The 15,434-nt window shown below is 36.1% G+C and overlaps 2 protein-coding genes across 2 annotated transcripts; both read left to right on the forward strand.

Annotated features, from left to right (window-relative positions):
• Nucleotides 1–8,103: 8,103 nt before the first annotated feature.
• Nucleotides 8,104–9,850, forward strand: LOC115974156 (protein ENHANCED PSEUDOMONAS SUSCEPTIBILITY 1-like). The gene has a single exon (XM_031094375.1). It carries the CDS (start codon nucleotides 8,264–8,266, stop codon nucleotides 9,635–9,637), a length of 1,374 nt encoding a protein of 457 aa, XP_030950235.1. The 5' UTR covers nucleotides 8,104–8,263; the 3' UTR covers nucleotides 9,638–9,850.
• Nucleotides 9,851–12,002: 2,152 nt separating this feature from the next.
• Nucleotides 12,003–13,759, forward strand: LOC115974157 (uncharacterized acetyltransferase At3g50280-like). The gene has a single exon (XM_031094376.1). It carries the CDS (start codon nucleotides 12,169–12,171, stop codon nucleotides 13,537–13,539), a length of 1,371 nt encoding a protein of 456 aa, XP_030950236.1. The 5' UTR covers nucleotides 12,003–12,168; the 3' UTR covers nucleotides 13,540–13,759.
• Nucleotides 13,760–15,434: the final 1,675 nt, after the last annotated feature.

Consider the following 15,434-nt stretch of genomic DNA (forward strand, 5'->3'; position numbering starts at 1 on the left):
GGTAGTGTCTTTGAACCCACATAGGATTACCGGGCCGGTTCTGATACCATACGTAACAACCCAAGGAAAAGTGCTAGTCACATCTGTGCTATATCTCAAAAGGACTAGTCACAATTGAAACTTTTTATAGTTGTTAATAAAACCCAGATCTACCTAGTAAATATCCAATGGGGGACTCATCGCATATCCACACACATCACACAATCAATCAAATTGGGGTATTACAATCTTCCCTACTTAAATCCCTAACGTCCTCGTTAGGGCCCACTTTGTGGGATAGTGTCTCTGAGCCCACATGGGATTACTGGGCCGGCTCTGATACCATATGTAAATACTCAAGGAAAAGCGCTAGCCACATCTGCGCTATATCTCAAAATGACTAGTCACAATTGAGACTCCTTGTAGTTGTTAATAAAGTCTAGTTCAACCCAGTAAATTCTCATGTGCTTCCCTAAGCGATGTGGGATTCCATGGAATGCAAGACCTCCCTTTTTAAGTCACTACAATCCACCCCCTTACGGGTACACCTGTCCCCGCGTGTGAGGCCCACACTTCAGGCTTTGGACCCATACCCCTCACGATTTTGTTCTCCCCCAAAACACACAACAATGAGGGAAAAGACCTTTACACATTAAAGGGAGGTCATTCCTTATAAACATATTATCATGTGCTTTCCTAGGCGATGTGGGATTGTGTTTATAAGGAATGAGCTCCCTTCAATGTGTAAAGGTCTTTTCCCCCACTACTGTGTGCTTTGGGGGAGACCAAAACTGTGAGGGGTATGGGCCCCAAAGCGAACAATATCTACCCAGTTGGGGCGGGGTCGTTGTAGATGGTATTAGAGCCATGCCTAGTCAGAAGTGTGGGTCCTACAAACGAGGACGCGTGTGCCCGTAAGGGGGGTGGATTATAATGACCTAAAAATGAGGGTCTTGCATTCCATGGAATCCCACATCGCCTAGGGAAGCACATGAGAATGTGTTTATAAGGAATGACCTCCCTTTAATGTGTAGAGGTCTTTTCCCCCACTGCTGTGTGCTTTGGGGAAGAACAAAACCTTGAGGAGTATGGGTCCCAAACCGGACAATATCTACATAGTTGGGGCGGGGTCGTTACACTAACAATATCTTTCTTTTACTTTTTGAGAGGTATGTTAATTTTTAAAATATTATGTTCGTCTTAAATATTTTGTTTAGATTTTATGTATACAGTTTTACTTATGTAGCATTGTAATTTATTTAGGCTTACTTTTTCTTATTATGTGTCAATTTTATTTTTGATTTTCTGTATGATGCATATACCTAGATATATTTTTGGCTACTTTTAGTTCAATTAAAATTTGGAGGTTAAATTGTGATATTATTGCATCACTATGACATTATTTTTTCTATTGTTGTATCATAAAATTCTAGAAGTTTTTATAGTTAATTGATATATTAAACATAAATAATACAAGAAAGACACCTAGGAACCAACAGGTTTGTAGGTGACAATTTCACTATGATTTGGTGACATTTATTGGTTGCTTAAATTAGAGGAATTTTCCCCTCAATGTATTTAGTTTGAATTTAGTTTTAGTAGAAAACCTCATAGATTAAGTGTGACTAACAATAATAGTATTCATGAAATCAATGGGTCATAAATAATTTCTTACAAAATTTATCAAAATGCATCGCGCATCGTGCGGGATATCGGCTAGTGTTATACAACAAGGCACAAGCTTATATCATGTTATTATAAAGATACTCATGCAATAGGTGCTTTTTTAGTATAAAAGCTACCTAATTATATGCTACTAGTCGCCAACTCATGCGATGCACGAGAAAACTATTGATAATAAGATCAAATGAAATTTAAAAATAGGAAATTGAGTTAATGATGTGCAAATCATTATTAAAAAAATTAATGCATGGTCAAATTGATATATAACTAAAAAAAAAGTATGTTTGCGTGTGTTTTATGTGCATCGGAAGTAGAGATATTTATAGAACATTGCTTCTCATACAAATTTCACATGTTTTGATCAATGCAGCATCATTGGAACAAAGACCTGAAACAATACTACATGTCATACAAAGAAGAATACCAACCAAATATAAGTTTTGTACTAAAGATACAAGTAAAATTGTACAAACAAATTATTGAGTCCTATAAAACTATTTTATGCTCAAAGTTATACAAACATTAATCTAAAGTAAACTCATCCGGCACCGAGATTCAAAACTTTAACACTAACCTTAAAATAATATCAACCATTTCAAGCTTTTAGGAAAAATAAATCTTTGGTCACAAAATAACCATTCAAACACAAATTCTAAATACAAAGAAGGAAATATGTGAATTGAGAACATGCAAATACATGAAGAATAAGGTTAGAGAGAGAGAGGTACTGTTGCCATGGTGAAGTTAAATTAATATCCCTGCTGCAACCCCTAAACTTCATGTATTAGAGAATTATTTTTTTTTTAGGGGGGGGGGGGCGGCGGTGGTAGAAAAATGTATTAGAGAGAATGAAAGAGACAATCCAAATATAACAAATGTATAGAGTTGAAGTTTTTGACTGTTTTATCGAAAGAAGAGGAAAGGATGTAAAAGATTTATTAATTTTTTTGGTAACAATCATATATCAACATATGAAAGGTTGTATAACATCAAACCATAATATAAATGGAGTCTATCATGGCAATGCAATAGGAAGTATGAATAAATGCTGAATGAAAATGATAAAGAAAAATACTGGTAGCTTAACATTCTAATGGAAACAAAAAAATAAAAGGTAATATCAGTTCATATGCTGAGAGAGAGAGAGAGAGGTGTAGAGATATGCTTAATTGGAACAATAAGAGTCATTATACATGGTAATAAGAAAATGAAAGAAGAGGAAAGAGAGTATAGATATTATGGTAATAGGATAATGAAAAAAAAAAAAAAAAGACGAAAGAGAGCATAGATCTTTAGGTTTATGGAAGGGCAAAAAAAAACATAAATTGTTTTAAATCCAAATTTCATAATATATAATTAGATTTGTGTTTTAGGAGTGAGGGGGGGGGGGGAACCGAAAAAAGGAAAAAAAAAATTTTAAAAAAGGGAGGAAAGAGTGGTTTTGTTTTTTTCTTAAGAAGCATAGATTTTGTTAGGGGTGATTTAGTTATGGTAAAACATGACTTTTGGGTTACTTAAAAAAATCTATTGGAAAAAAAAAAAAAAGGAAAAAAATTGATGGAGTATTTAAGTTTATAGTGGATATTAATTATAATGGTGGAACTTATAGTGCATATTGTTGACACATGCTAAAAATATTGACATGTTTCCATAATTGTTTGCCACATGGTGTTATTTGTCATATCATATCTAATAAATGGAAGAAGTTACAACTAGGGATGGCAATGGGGCGGGGCGGGGCCGAAGGATGGCGTCTTCGTCCCCGCCCCACATGGTTTTGTCTTGCCCCATTCCCGCCCCGTCTTGCATGACGGGGAATACTTTCTCACCCCATCCCCGCCCCTTGGGGCCCCACGAAGCCCCGCCCCACCCTGTAAAACTCTACTTTTTGTTAATTTACCCTACAACTAGTACAATTTTTTTAATGAAACCTATTTCATTAATAAAAATATACTTGAAATTACAACTAAATTTATCCCATCAAATCAAATCAATTTTTTCTAAAAATTGAATAATATATCCAAGTGTTTAACAAGACAATCATTAAAAATAAATAAATAAATAAATAAATAAAAATCTCATAGTATAACACATAACAAAATAAAGGCAGAGAATCACATTGGGTGGAATAAAATATGCTAATATTAATATGTTTGTTTAAATAGTAGGGTTTTAGAATATGAAAAGTTTACAATTATAACCTTTAGTAACACAGGGCAGGACGGGGAGGGGCGGGGCAGGGTGGGTCTAAAAAGTCTAAACCCATCCCCGCCTCGCCCCGTGGTGCGGGGCTAAAATCTTGCCCTATCCCCACCCAACGCCTTTGCGGGGCAGGGAAAACCTGCGCAGGGCGAAGCGGGGAGGGGCGGGTTAAGCGGGGCGGGGAAAAATTGCCATCCCTAGTTACAAGTGATAGAGGAGGTGAGGAGGTTGTAATCTATTTGTGACTATCAGAATTCTATGGGTCCGTTTGGATTGAACTTATTTTTGCTGAAACTGAAAACTGAAAACATGTAGCAAAATAATTTTTAAATGTGTGAATAGTGTCGTGGAACCCATGAACAATGCATGAACAGTGTTTTTGGTTCCCTGTATAGTAAAATCATGTGATATTACTGTTCACGCGCAGGGAAAAAAAAAGTCTGAAAACGCAAAACGTAAACACCACATTCAGTTGAATCCAAACGGGTATAATATAATAGTGGCATTTGAAGAGTTTGGGTTAATGGAAATACACATGATAGAATTGGAGATAGGGTAACACCTGAATTTAAGGAGATGCTCAATAAATGTCAACCAGTAAATCTAAAAATAAAAAATAAAATAAGAAAATAAATGATGACATAGTATATATATATTTGTCATATCATACCTAATAAATGGAAGAAGTTACAACAGATAGAGGAGATGAGAATTGGCGTCCGCTCCTGATAATAGCTCTTTATCATCAGACCAAGACACTAATCAATTTTTGGTGTAGACGGGAATTGAACCCCAGATCTCTTATACAATCATCAGAGACTTTACCAATTAAACAAACTGGAACCCACAATACGCTTCAACTTTTAAATATATATATATATATACATATATTGATATAGATATAGATGACGAATATCACATCACTTTACTTATCATATACTATATCCAATTGTATTGGAGCAAGCAAAATGGATAGCCTCACCTTTTAACGTGTACAAGGTTAATTTTGATAGTGGTATGCAAAGGGCGTGCTCAGGTGGGTGGACTAGGTGTGGTGATTAGAGATCACCATGGAGATGTAGCTGCTGCATTGTGGCTGCGAGGATGGCATTGTCTTTTGGTAAAGATTTGGGTCTTCAGCACATAATCTTGGAATGTGATCCTTGTTAATTGTTGCAGGAGGAATCTCCTCCTTGCATAGTCAAGCAATTTTTCTGCAACTTTGTTATTTCCACATTCTCTAATAATCTCAAGATTCCCAACTCAAAATAAACTATAAGAAAAGACTGAAAAACATATCTCGTTTGAGTAAACATTCTTGGTCATTTGAGCCAATCTCCTTCCATTTGCGATGTCACCTTTTTTTTTTTCATCCAACAGTTAATAGAAACTTAGGGTGCGTTTAGATGCCGCTTATTTTACTGAAAACTGAAAAAAAAAAAATAAAAAAAAAATAATTTTCGAGTTATTGTTCACACAAAAAACATTATTCATTTGTCTTAATACATTGTTTATGTCCCATGAACAGTGTTACATGCAAGGGAACACGCTTTGGAACAAGAACAAAGGGAGATTACCCGAGTAGTTATGAAAACGGACCGCATACCATTCCAAAAGAATGGAGCGAAGGTGCACCAACTTATTGACCGGGAAGGCTCCACAATGGAGAATCACTCTTTTGGTGGGGGAGTTTCGGGACGAAAGCGCAGAGTGCTCTATGGCTGGATTTCTCCCTAAAGTAGGTCATTCCTTTACTCGATGGGATATTCAATTAAGAAGAAGGAGTAGCCTAAGATGCAGATGAAAAGATGGCCAAAGATCTTATATTATCTGTCCCCTTTCTCCTCGGATCTGGCTAGCTTGAAGCTAACCAAACGCTTTCTTCATTTTCAATGAGCTTTAGCTTTCCTTGAGTTGGCCCTGGGTCCTTGTCCTTAGGGCACTCTACTCTCTCTTTTCTAGGGGAAGAAGCCAAAGGAAAATGACACTAGCTAAACGCTTGACTCGCAAAAGTAGCGATACTGCTCTCACAGTATGACATAATATTCGTACCACAAAAAGCTACCAACTATGCCATCAGGAATCGAGTCAGGGCGCCGTGGCTAGAAGATCGTCATTGTACACGCTGTCATCACAGTCCTCTTTTTTCGGCTAGTTAAATGGTGAGCCATCACCTCGCCAGGAAAGACTTCAGTCTTTCTCGAGACCAAAATAGGTCAGTGCCTAAAATAAGGGGGAGGGTGGTCCAAAAAAAAAAAAAAAAAACCAAAAACGTAAATGTGATCTACGCAGACATGATCCAAACGCATACTTATTGACACACTTTTTTTTTTTAGAATTGACACATTTATTTTTTTATAAAGAGTTTTAACACAAGTCAATTTTTTATGTAGACGGGAATTGAATTTCAGATTTCTTATTCAACTATCAAAAACTTTATCAATTGAGCTAACTGAAACCCACAAATGAGTATAAAGAATAAAATAAACATTTGAAAATATTAAAGACTAGGACAATTGTTAAGAGTAAAACAGAGGTAATTAAACTTTTTTTCCCCAAAATTTGAGATGTTTTACTTGATGAGTTAACAAGGCAATTTGGACTAATCGAGAATGGCCCTTGATAATATACATATATATAAAATAAAATAAAAATAAAAAATAAAAATGATATTGGTACCTACCACCAAATTGTCAAAAATGTTGCTGGTAGCGAGGCACATAGTAGACATGTTATGGATGTCAGGACTCAGGGATGATTTATAGTAATTTGAAATTTGTCACATGCCCTTTACCTCTTTACTTCTATCAAAAATTTGTAAACCTTCAAACAGTTTCACTAGCAGCTGTGGTGAGAGGAGATTAAGGGTCCATTTGGATACAATTGAAAACTAAAAACTCAAACTGAAAACTCAAACTGAAAACACTGTAGCGAAATAATTTTTAAATGTGTAAATAGTGCTGTGAGACCTATTTTTAATGAAAAAGTTGCTAAAAAGTGTAATTTATGGGTCCATAAACCGTGCACGAAAATACTGTTCATAGAAAACTTGGTCAACAACTATGGCTTGAAAAAAAAAAAAAAAAAAAAAAAAAAAAAAAAAAAAAAGAAGAAGAAGAAGAGAGGAAAACGTGGACGCGCAAACGCGGAATTTTTTTTTAAAATAACAATAAATATTAAAAAATTTAGTTAATTGTTATATTTTAAAACAATTTTGAAAAATAACATCTCGAGTATCTAAAACTCGAGTTTCATCTTGAAACTCGAGTTTTTAAGTCTCGATTTTGAAAAAAAAAATTGCGCTGAAAATCGAGTTTTATAGACTTGATTTCCATAAATTGCAAAAAACGCCGCTATATGGCTTTAAAACGTCACTATAGGTATTAAAAACGCCACTATAGGGCACCCTAAACCTGGCACTTACAAAAATTTTTTGCAGGAAAACGCCGCTATAGGGCTTTAAAACGTCACTGTAAGGCTTAAAAACGCCACTATAGGTGAAATTTTTTGAATAAAACTCGAGTCTTAAAGACTCGAGATCTATGTGGCATTTTCCCACTCAGAACGCGAGTCTTTAGCACTCGAGTTCTAATATGGATCTCGAGTTTTAAAAACTCGAGATGCTACTTTTCTTAATTGTTTGAAAACATGCATAACTTACTATTTTGAATTACTGAAGGAATCTAATATGCACAATACCTCCGCAAACGCGCAATTCAAACACATACCTTAAAATAAATAATGGCGGGCTAATGAAAGGGATGGGAAGAAAGTCAAGAAACCAAAAACAAAGAAAAGTATATGACTATTTGTCGGCTTTGACGTTGCAATTACATATTGTTTCTTAGTCAAGTTCATGGCTGCCTCATTTGACTAATGCTTTAATATAAATTTTTTTTTTTTTTGGGTAACAATATATAATTATAATTCGATTATATACATTATACAATATATATCAGCACCGGGGGGAAATACTAGCTGTAGCTTGTAATATTATCCCAATTCATTCCTTTTTTTTCTTTTTCTTTTTTTGGATAGATATGGATAAGATAAACAAAATGGGGAGGGGAGAAATTGATTCCCATTAACTTAATTAATAATATTTCTTATTACCCATTAAGGACTTGGGTAGAAATAAATCTTCCTAAAATAGACAGATTTAAATCTTATTGTATTTCGTGTGTGTATGTATATATGTACAAAGAGTATTAGAATTTAATCAGATCAAAAAAAGAGTATTAGAATTTAATAATGCTTAACGGAAAATAAATGGGAGAGCTAGAGTCAAACATCTGCAAATCTTCAACTTTATAAACCAAAGTAGCTATTCAAAACTCAGTAGATTGAAGAGAATCACTTCCCTTTAGCTTCCTTGAAACAATTCCGTGACCAATTTCTAATGTCTACTAATCCTCCAAAAATCCGATACATCTCAGAGAGCTTTATCAAACCACAGTATGCTTCAGAAGAATCAAAGAGGCCCTTCTACCTCTCACCATGGGATCTTATCATGCTCTCTGCACACTATATCCAGAAGGGTCTTCTTTACAACAAACCACCAACAGCAAATGCCCAAGAAGACTTCATCAAAACTCTCTTGGACAGGCTTCAGCATTCCCTCTCTGTAACCCTTGTCCATTTCTACCCACTTGCAGGCCGCCTTGTGACACAAAAAAATGAAAACCCACCTTCAAGCTTTATTTTTGTTGATTGCAGTAACAGCCCTGGAGCTAAATTCATCCATGCAGATCTAGACATGACAATATCTGATATCCTTTCTCCCATTGATGTACCATCAATCGTTCAATCCTTTTTTGATCATGACAGGGCGGTCAACTATGATGGCCATACCAGGCCTTTGCTTTCCATTCAAGTGACAGAACTAAAAGATGGTATCTTTATAGGCTGTTCCATGAACCACTGCCTTGGCGATGGAACCTCTTATTGGCATTTCTTTAACACTTGGTCTGAGATCTTTCAGGTACAGGGAAACAGCATTTCTATCACACGCCCACCAATCCACAGGCGATGGTTTCCTGATGGTGTTAGTCCGATTATCAACCTCCCTTTCTCACACCAAGATGAGTTCATTTCCAGAGGTGAAGCACCAAAACTTAGAGAAAGAATGTTCCACTTCTCTTCCGAATCCATAGCAAAACTCAAAGCAAAAGCCAATGCAGAATCCAATACCAACAAGATCTCTTCCTTTCAATCCTTGTCTGCACTTGCCTGGAGGTGCATAACGCGTGCGCGTTGTCTACCACATGACCAGATAACACATTGCAGGTTGGCCACCAATAACAGGTCAAGAATGGAGCCATCCTTATCTGATGATTACTTTGGGAACTTGGCTTCCGTAGTGGGAGGAGTAACGACAGCTGGTGAATTGCTTGAACACAATCTTGGGTGGGTGGCATGGAAGTTGCACGAGGCTGTGGTCAACCACACTGACAAAGTTGTGCGTGACTCGGTTGATACCTGGCTGCAGTCTCCAATTGTTTTCCAACCTGCTCGGCTTTTTGATCCATACAGTGTAATGATGGGGAGTTCACCCAGGTTCAACATGTATGGGAATGAATTTGGAATGGGGAAAGCAGTGGCACTTCGCAGTGGGTATGCAAACAAGTTTGATGGGAAAGTGTCCTCATACCCAGGTTACGAAGGAGGAGGAAGCATTGATTTGGAGGTGTGCCTTCCACCAGATTCAATGAGCTCTCTTGAGTCTGATAAGGAGTTCATGGATGCTGTCTCTCTGTCCCACCAGCTGCCCTAGTATCCAATGCTCTATACCATTCAGACGAACAAGCCAAATCTTTCTTTTGTGAGGAAGGAGTATGTATCAAATATGTGATATTCATCTGCAGACTGTATCAAATATGTTATATGACATGCTACATACTCATGCAATAGGTATTGTTTAAGTGTAAAATAGTAGCTACTAATATAGCAAATGAAAGATTAAAGCTCTACTCTTTTAAAATTAGTCCCTCAGATTACATCACCCGTAGCACAAAAAAAAAAAAAAAAAGCTAAAAACAGTAGGCTTATTTGAGAATCTCAAGTGAAACTCAACTTCATACATATTTTATTTCCAATACTTGGGTCATGTTACTGCTCACTCATTTATCTTTAACCATTTAGACCCCCTTCTTATGAGCTCTTCCATTCTGAAAATTGCATGTAACAAAATATGAACAATTCAACCTAAGCAATAAATAAACTTTTTAGTTTCTATCTCGTCTGTATCATAGCATTGGCTTCTTTTAAGAATTGTGAACTGAATCTTAACTTTTTACATTCTGGATTTTAGAAAATCTAGTTCACATCAACATTGAGCAATTCAAAGTGTATCTTTAACCATGAAGCTGACTAACATAACACAAGCTTTGCGCCTTATACAGTATAGCATCCCCGTTTTGTACTATTTTTGTTGGTTTGATACTTTTCAAATGGTGATGCATTTTAAGGAGCTTTTTGCTTTTGTACTTAAGCTTAATATGCTCCCACTTGTTGATTTTATACCATCGCATTTTACTTAATCTCCATTGATGCTCAACCAAAGTCTTGTAGTTGGGCATAGGCCTATCTTACCATTTCTCCCACTATGTCTGCTAATCTTTTTCATGGTGATTAATATGCCCCAAAATGAACAGTCTCTCTTACAGCATTTCCTTGTGTTTGTTTTTCAACTAGTGGCCAGACAGGGGATCAAGAACCTATTGCATTAGCTATCATAATCTTGGGCATTGTTGTCACATAATTGAGAAACAAATATAGTATATAATCCAAAATACTATCTCCACTTGTAGCAGAGCAATCAAAATGGACACAAGGTTTATTTTAATTGCGTTGGATGCAAGAAAGGGGTATGTTAAGTTGAATGTGGGTGTGGGAGGGGTGATTAGAGATTACCATGGAAAATGTAGCACATAATTTTGGTAGGTGATACTCGTTTATTATTGCTAGAGTTTTTGTCACAGGAACCTCTTCTAGTCTCTACTCCTGAGTCCTGAGTGGATCACTTGGCCGATGAACTAAAGCTGATGCATTTGGTTTTTGCTATTTCAATTTCTGTCCAAAATTTCAGTTTTCCATTGTTGTTATTATTATTAAGATCTTCATCCATAAACCTAACTTGATCCCTAAACTGTTACTCATTTTCTCATCTTTTTTCACGGTGATTATGGACTGAATTGGTTAGTTTTGAATAGTCTTGAACCTAATTGACATTAACTCAAACCTCATGAAGATTAACTGTATTTTATCCTTATTATTATTATGGAAAAAAGTTAACGGATACCAATAGAAAAAAGTAATTAATTTTTTACACAAATTTTTAAATTTTTCATTAAAACAATATCAAAATTTTTCTAAACCCTTAGTATTATTTTTTAAGGCACTTGTAAGATTTGGGCCGAAGAATCTCCACCTGCATAGATAAGCACTGATACTACCTCTTCCACCGTATCCAAACAAAGTTACAACTTTGGTATTGACAGCTGAACGTTATTAATGTGGTCCTGTCTTATTCTTTTTTTCATAGCTTATTAATGCGGTCCTTGGATTTCGTTTCTGGCATAAAGACTATTAAGAAGGAAAATAATCTAGTGAGACTTGTTAGTGGAAGTCTGAGACACAGAGAGAGAAAGAGTGATGAATGGGGATGTAGATAAGTTCTCTACTTCTCTTCTTTCAAGAACATCTTAGTCATAGACATTGTATGGAGATCAAAGTGTAACAATTTTTTTTTGTTTTTGATAATCACTAAAATTATTTATTACAATGAATAGTTCGATGAATATTTGTAATTTACGATATGGTCAATGTTTAGCACCAAAATAAATAAAATAAAATAAAAAATCTCTTAACTTTGTCTCCATTTATAGGACTACAATATATACATCTTATGCGTTCGGCACAACCGCACAAGTGGGCATATTAAAATATATTTCTAATATTAGATTAGAGTGCAGCTTTTACTACCAACCCCAATGGATTCATTTTTTTATTATTTTTTTAATAAATAATTTGATAGTTAAGAGGGATTTGATTTCTAAATTTCTTTGCTAAAAAAATTTCTTATTATTGCAATAGGATTTAGATAAAGAGAAATCATCCAAAACAGTATTTTTTGTGTGTAGATATAAATATTTTTAAAAAAATCAGAATTTAATAATGCATAACTGGAAAACATCTGCTAATTCTCAAGTACATAAAACCAGAGTAGCTATTCAAAATTCAGGAGTTTGAACAGTATCAATTAGCCCTCTAGCCTCCTTCAAACAATTCTGTGACCAATTTCTGATGTCTACTAATCCTCCCAAAATCAGATACATCTCAGAGAGCTTTATCAAACCACAGGATGCTTTAGAAGAGTCAAAGAGGCCCTTCTACCTTACACCATGGGATCTTGCCATGCTCTCTGCAAACTATATCCAGAAGGGCCTTCTTTTTACCAAACCTCCAACAGAAAATTCCCAAGAAAACTTCATCAAAACTCTCTTGGACAGGCTTAAACATTCCCTCTCTGTCACCCTTGTCCATTTCTACCCACTTGCAGGCCGCCTTGTGACACAAAAAAATGAAAACCCACCTTCAAGCTTGATTTTTGTTGACTGCTGCAACAGTCCTGGAGCTAAATTCATCTATGCAGATCTAGACACGACAATATCTGATATCCTTTCTCCAATTGATGTACCATCAATCGTTCAATCCTTTTTTGATCATGACAGGGCGGTCAACTATGATGGCCATACCAGGCCTTTGCTTTCCATTCAAGTGACAGAACTAAAAGATGGTATCTTGATAGGCTGTTCCATGAACCACTGCCTTGGCGATGGAACCTCTTATTGGCATTTCTTTAACACTTGGTCTGAGATCTTTCAGGCACAAGGAAATAATATTTCTATCACACGCCCACCAATCCACAAGCGATGGTTTCCTGATGGTGTTAATCCAATCATCAATCTCCCTTTCACACACCAAGATGAGTTCATTTCCAGATTTGAAGCACCAAAACTTAGAGAAAGAATGTTCCACTTCTCATCTGAATCCATAGCAAAACTCAAAGCAAAAGCCAATGCAGAATCCAACACCAACAAAATCTCCTCCTTTCAGTCCTTGTCTGCACTTGTTTGGAGGTGCATTACGCGTGTGCGTCGTCTACCATATGATCAGATAACAAACTGCAATTTGGCCACCAATAACAGGTCGAGAATGGAGCCATCCTTGTCTAATGATTACTTTGGGAACTCGCTTCACGCATTGAGAGTAACCACAGCTGGTGAATTGCTCGAACATAATCTTGGGTGGGCAGCATTGAAGTTGCACGAGGCTGTGGTCAACCACACTGACCAGGTTGTGCGTGACTGGGTTGATACCTGGCTGCAGTCTCCTATTGTTTATCAACTTACTAAGTTTTTTGATAAATACAGTGTAATGATGGGTAGTTCTCCCAGGTTCAACATGTATGGGAATGAATTTGGAATGGGGAAAGCAGTGGCACTTCGCAGTGGGTATGCAAACAAGTTTGATGGAAAGGTGTCATCATACCCGGGTTATGAAGGAGGAGGAAGCATTGATTTGGAGGTGTGCCTTCAGCCAGATTCAATGAGTGCTCTTGAGTCTGATGAGGAGTTCATGGATGCTGTCTCCTTGCCCCACCAGCTCCACTAGTTTCTAAAGGTCTACCCTGCAGAAGACCAAGCCAAATCTGTCATTTGTGGGGAAAGAAAGCAATAGATATTTGTAAGTGTCTAAGCATTGCAGTTAACCTGTGCTTTGATTCTAATGGCATCAAAATGCAAGAATATATTGGTAATATCAGCAATTAATATGCAAAGCATATGATGTTATTAGAAAAATATCTAAATAAAAAGAGTACTTGATATTCATCTGCAGAACATGTCACATACTCCTGTTTTGGTGTAAAATAGCAGTTACATATTGTAGATTTGTGCGAGTTTGACATTGCTATTAGGAGGTAGAGCTTTAGTAGCAGAATTTTTGCAATGTAAATCTTTAACTGAAAAGTTCTTTAGCGTTTTTGAGTATTTACCAAATTACAGTGAATAGTGATTTAAAATTATGGATTTATAAAACATGAACAATGGATTGTACATGCCATCTCTTTGTCCCACTAGTTTCCAAAGCTCCACCCTGCAGATGACCAAACCAAATCTTTCTCTAGTGAGGAAGGAAATAATAGCAGCTACCTAATTATATACCATGTGGAAGATTAAAGCCCCGCCTTGTAAAATTAGGCCTTCAACTTATATCAACCGTAGCACAGAACAAAAATCTGAAAACAGCAAGCTTCTTTGAGAATCTCTAAGTGAAACTTAAACTTCAAACATTCTGGATTTCAATACTTGGGTCACATCACCACTCACACATTTATCTTTAACCAATTAGACTCCCTTCTTATGAGCTCTTCCACTCTGAAATTGGCGTATAATAAAATATGAATATATCAGCATTAGCAACAAACATACTCCATTTCTATCCTGTTCTGTATCATAGCATAGGAAAAAAGAAAAGGAACAACTGGCTTCTTTTTTAAGAATTGTCAAGTGAATCCTAATTTCTTACATTATGGATTTTAGTGATCTTGTTCACATTAACATTCGGCAATTCAAAGTGTATCTTTAACAATGTAGACCCTTCACACAAACTTTCCCACTTTGAAAATGGAATATAACAACATATAATAGCAGACTAACATAACATAAGCGCCTTATACAGTGTAGAATCCCCATTCTCTATATACGAGGTAATGAAGAATACAACTTGTCAATTTACTTTTTAATAACCAATCACTCCAAAATCCTAAGCTATTAAAAAATCATGCAACAATTATTGACTTGATGTAGTAACAATCACAATGCACCCAATTTGTGCTATCCCGTGGCATAAATAGCTATAGATTAGGCAGTCAAGCCAACCTCAACCAAATTGAGTTGCTTATCAAAAAAGGATCCCTAAGGACATTTGTTAATAAACCATTTAACGGAAAATATAAAAAAATGTTAGCTTCTTTTTCCATAACGGGTGCCCTCAGAGCGTCTGTTAATTTTTCCCATAAAAAATGGCCACAGGAAAGATTTCATTATACATGGGATCACCCAAAAACCCATTGCATCAACTATCACAATCATTGTAATCACAAAATTGAGAAACAGATATACTATATAATAATAAATACTATCTACAATTTTACCGGGGCAAGCAAAATGGACAGCCCTTTAATGGGTACAAGGTTGATTTTGATTGTGCTCAGGTGGGTGTGGCCGTGTGGGTGTGGTGACAAGAGATTACCATGGAGATGTAGCTGCTTACATGGTGTGAGAAACTGAACGCAGCGATGGATAGTAATTTGAACAAACTGCGTGCTTGCTGCGAGGAACGTTTGGTGTTTTGCTGAACATAGTTTTTGGAAATGATCCTCGTTTACTGTTGCTGCAGGAGCACAAACACAAACCGAAACCTCTCTCTCCTGGATCTTGGTTTCTTGGAATTTTACCATGATGTGAGAGAAAAGTTAAGAAAGTAAAAAGTTATAAATAAATAAA

The sequence above is a fragment of the Quercus lobata genome, chromosome 2, assembly GCF_001633185.2.
Source record: "Quercus lobata isolate SW786 chromosome 2, ValleyOak3.0 Primary Assembly, whole genome shotgun sequence".
In the NCBI taxonomy this organism is placed as follows: domain Eukaryota; kingdom Viridiplantae; phylum Streptophyta; class Magnoliopsida; order Fagales; family Fagaceae; genus Quercus; species Quercus lobata.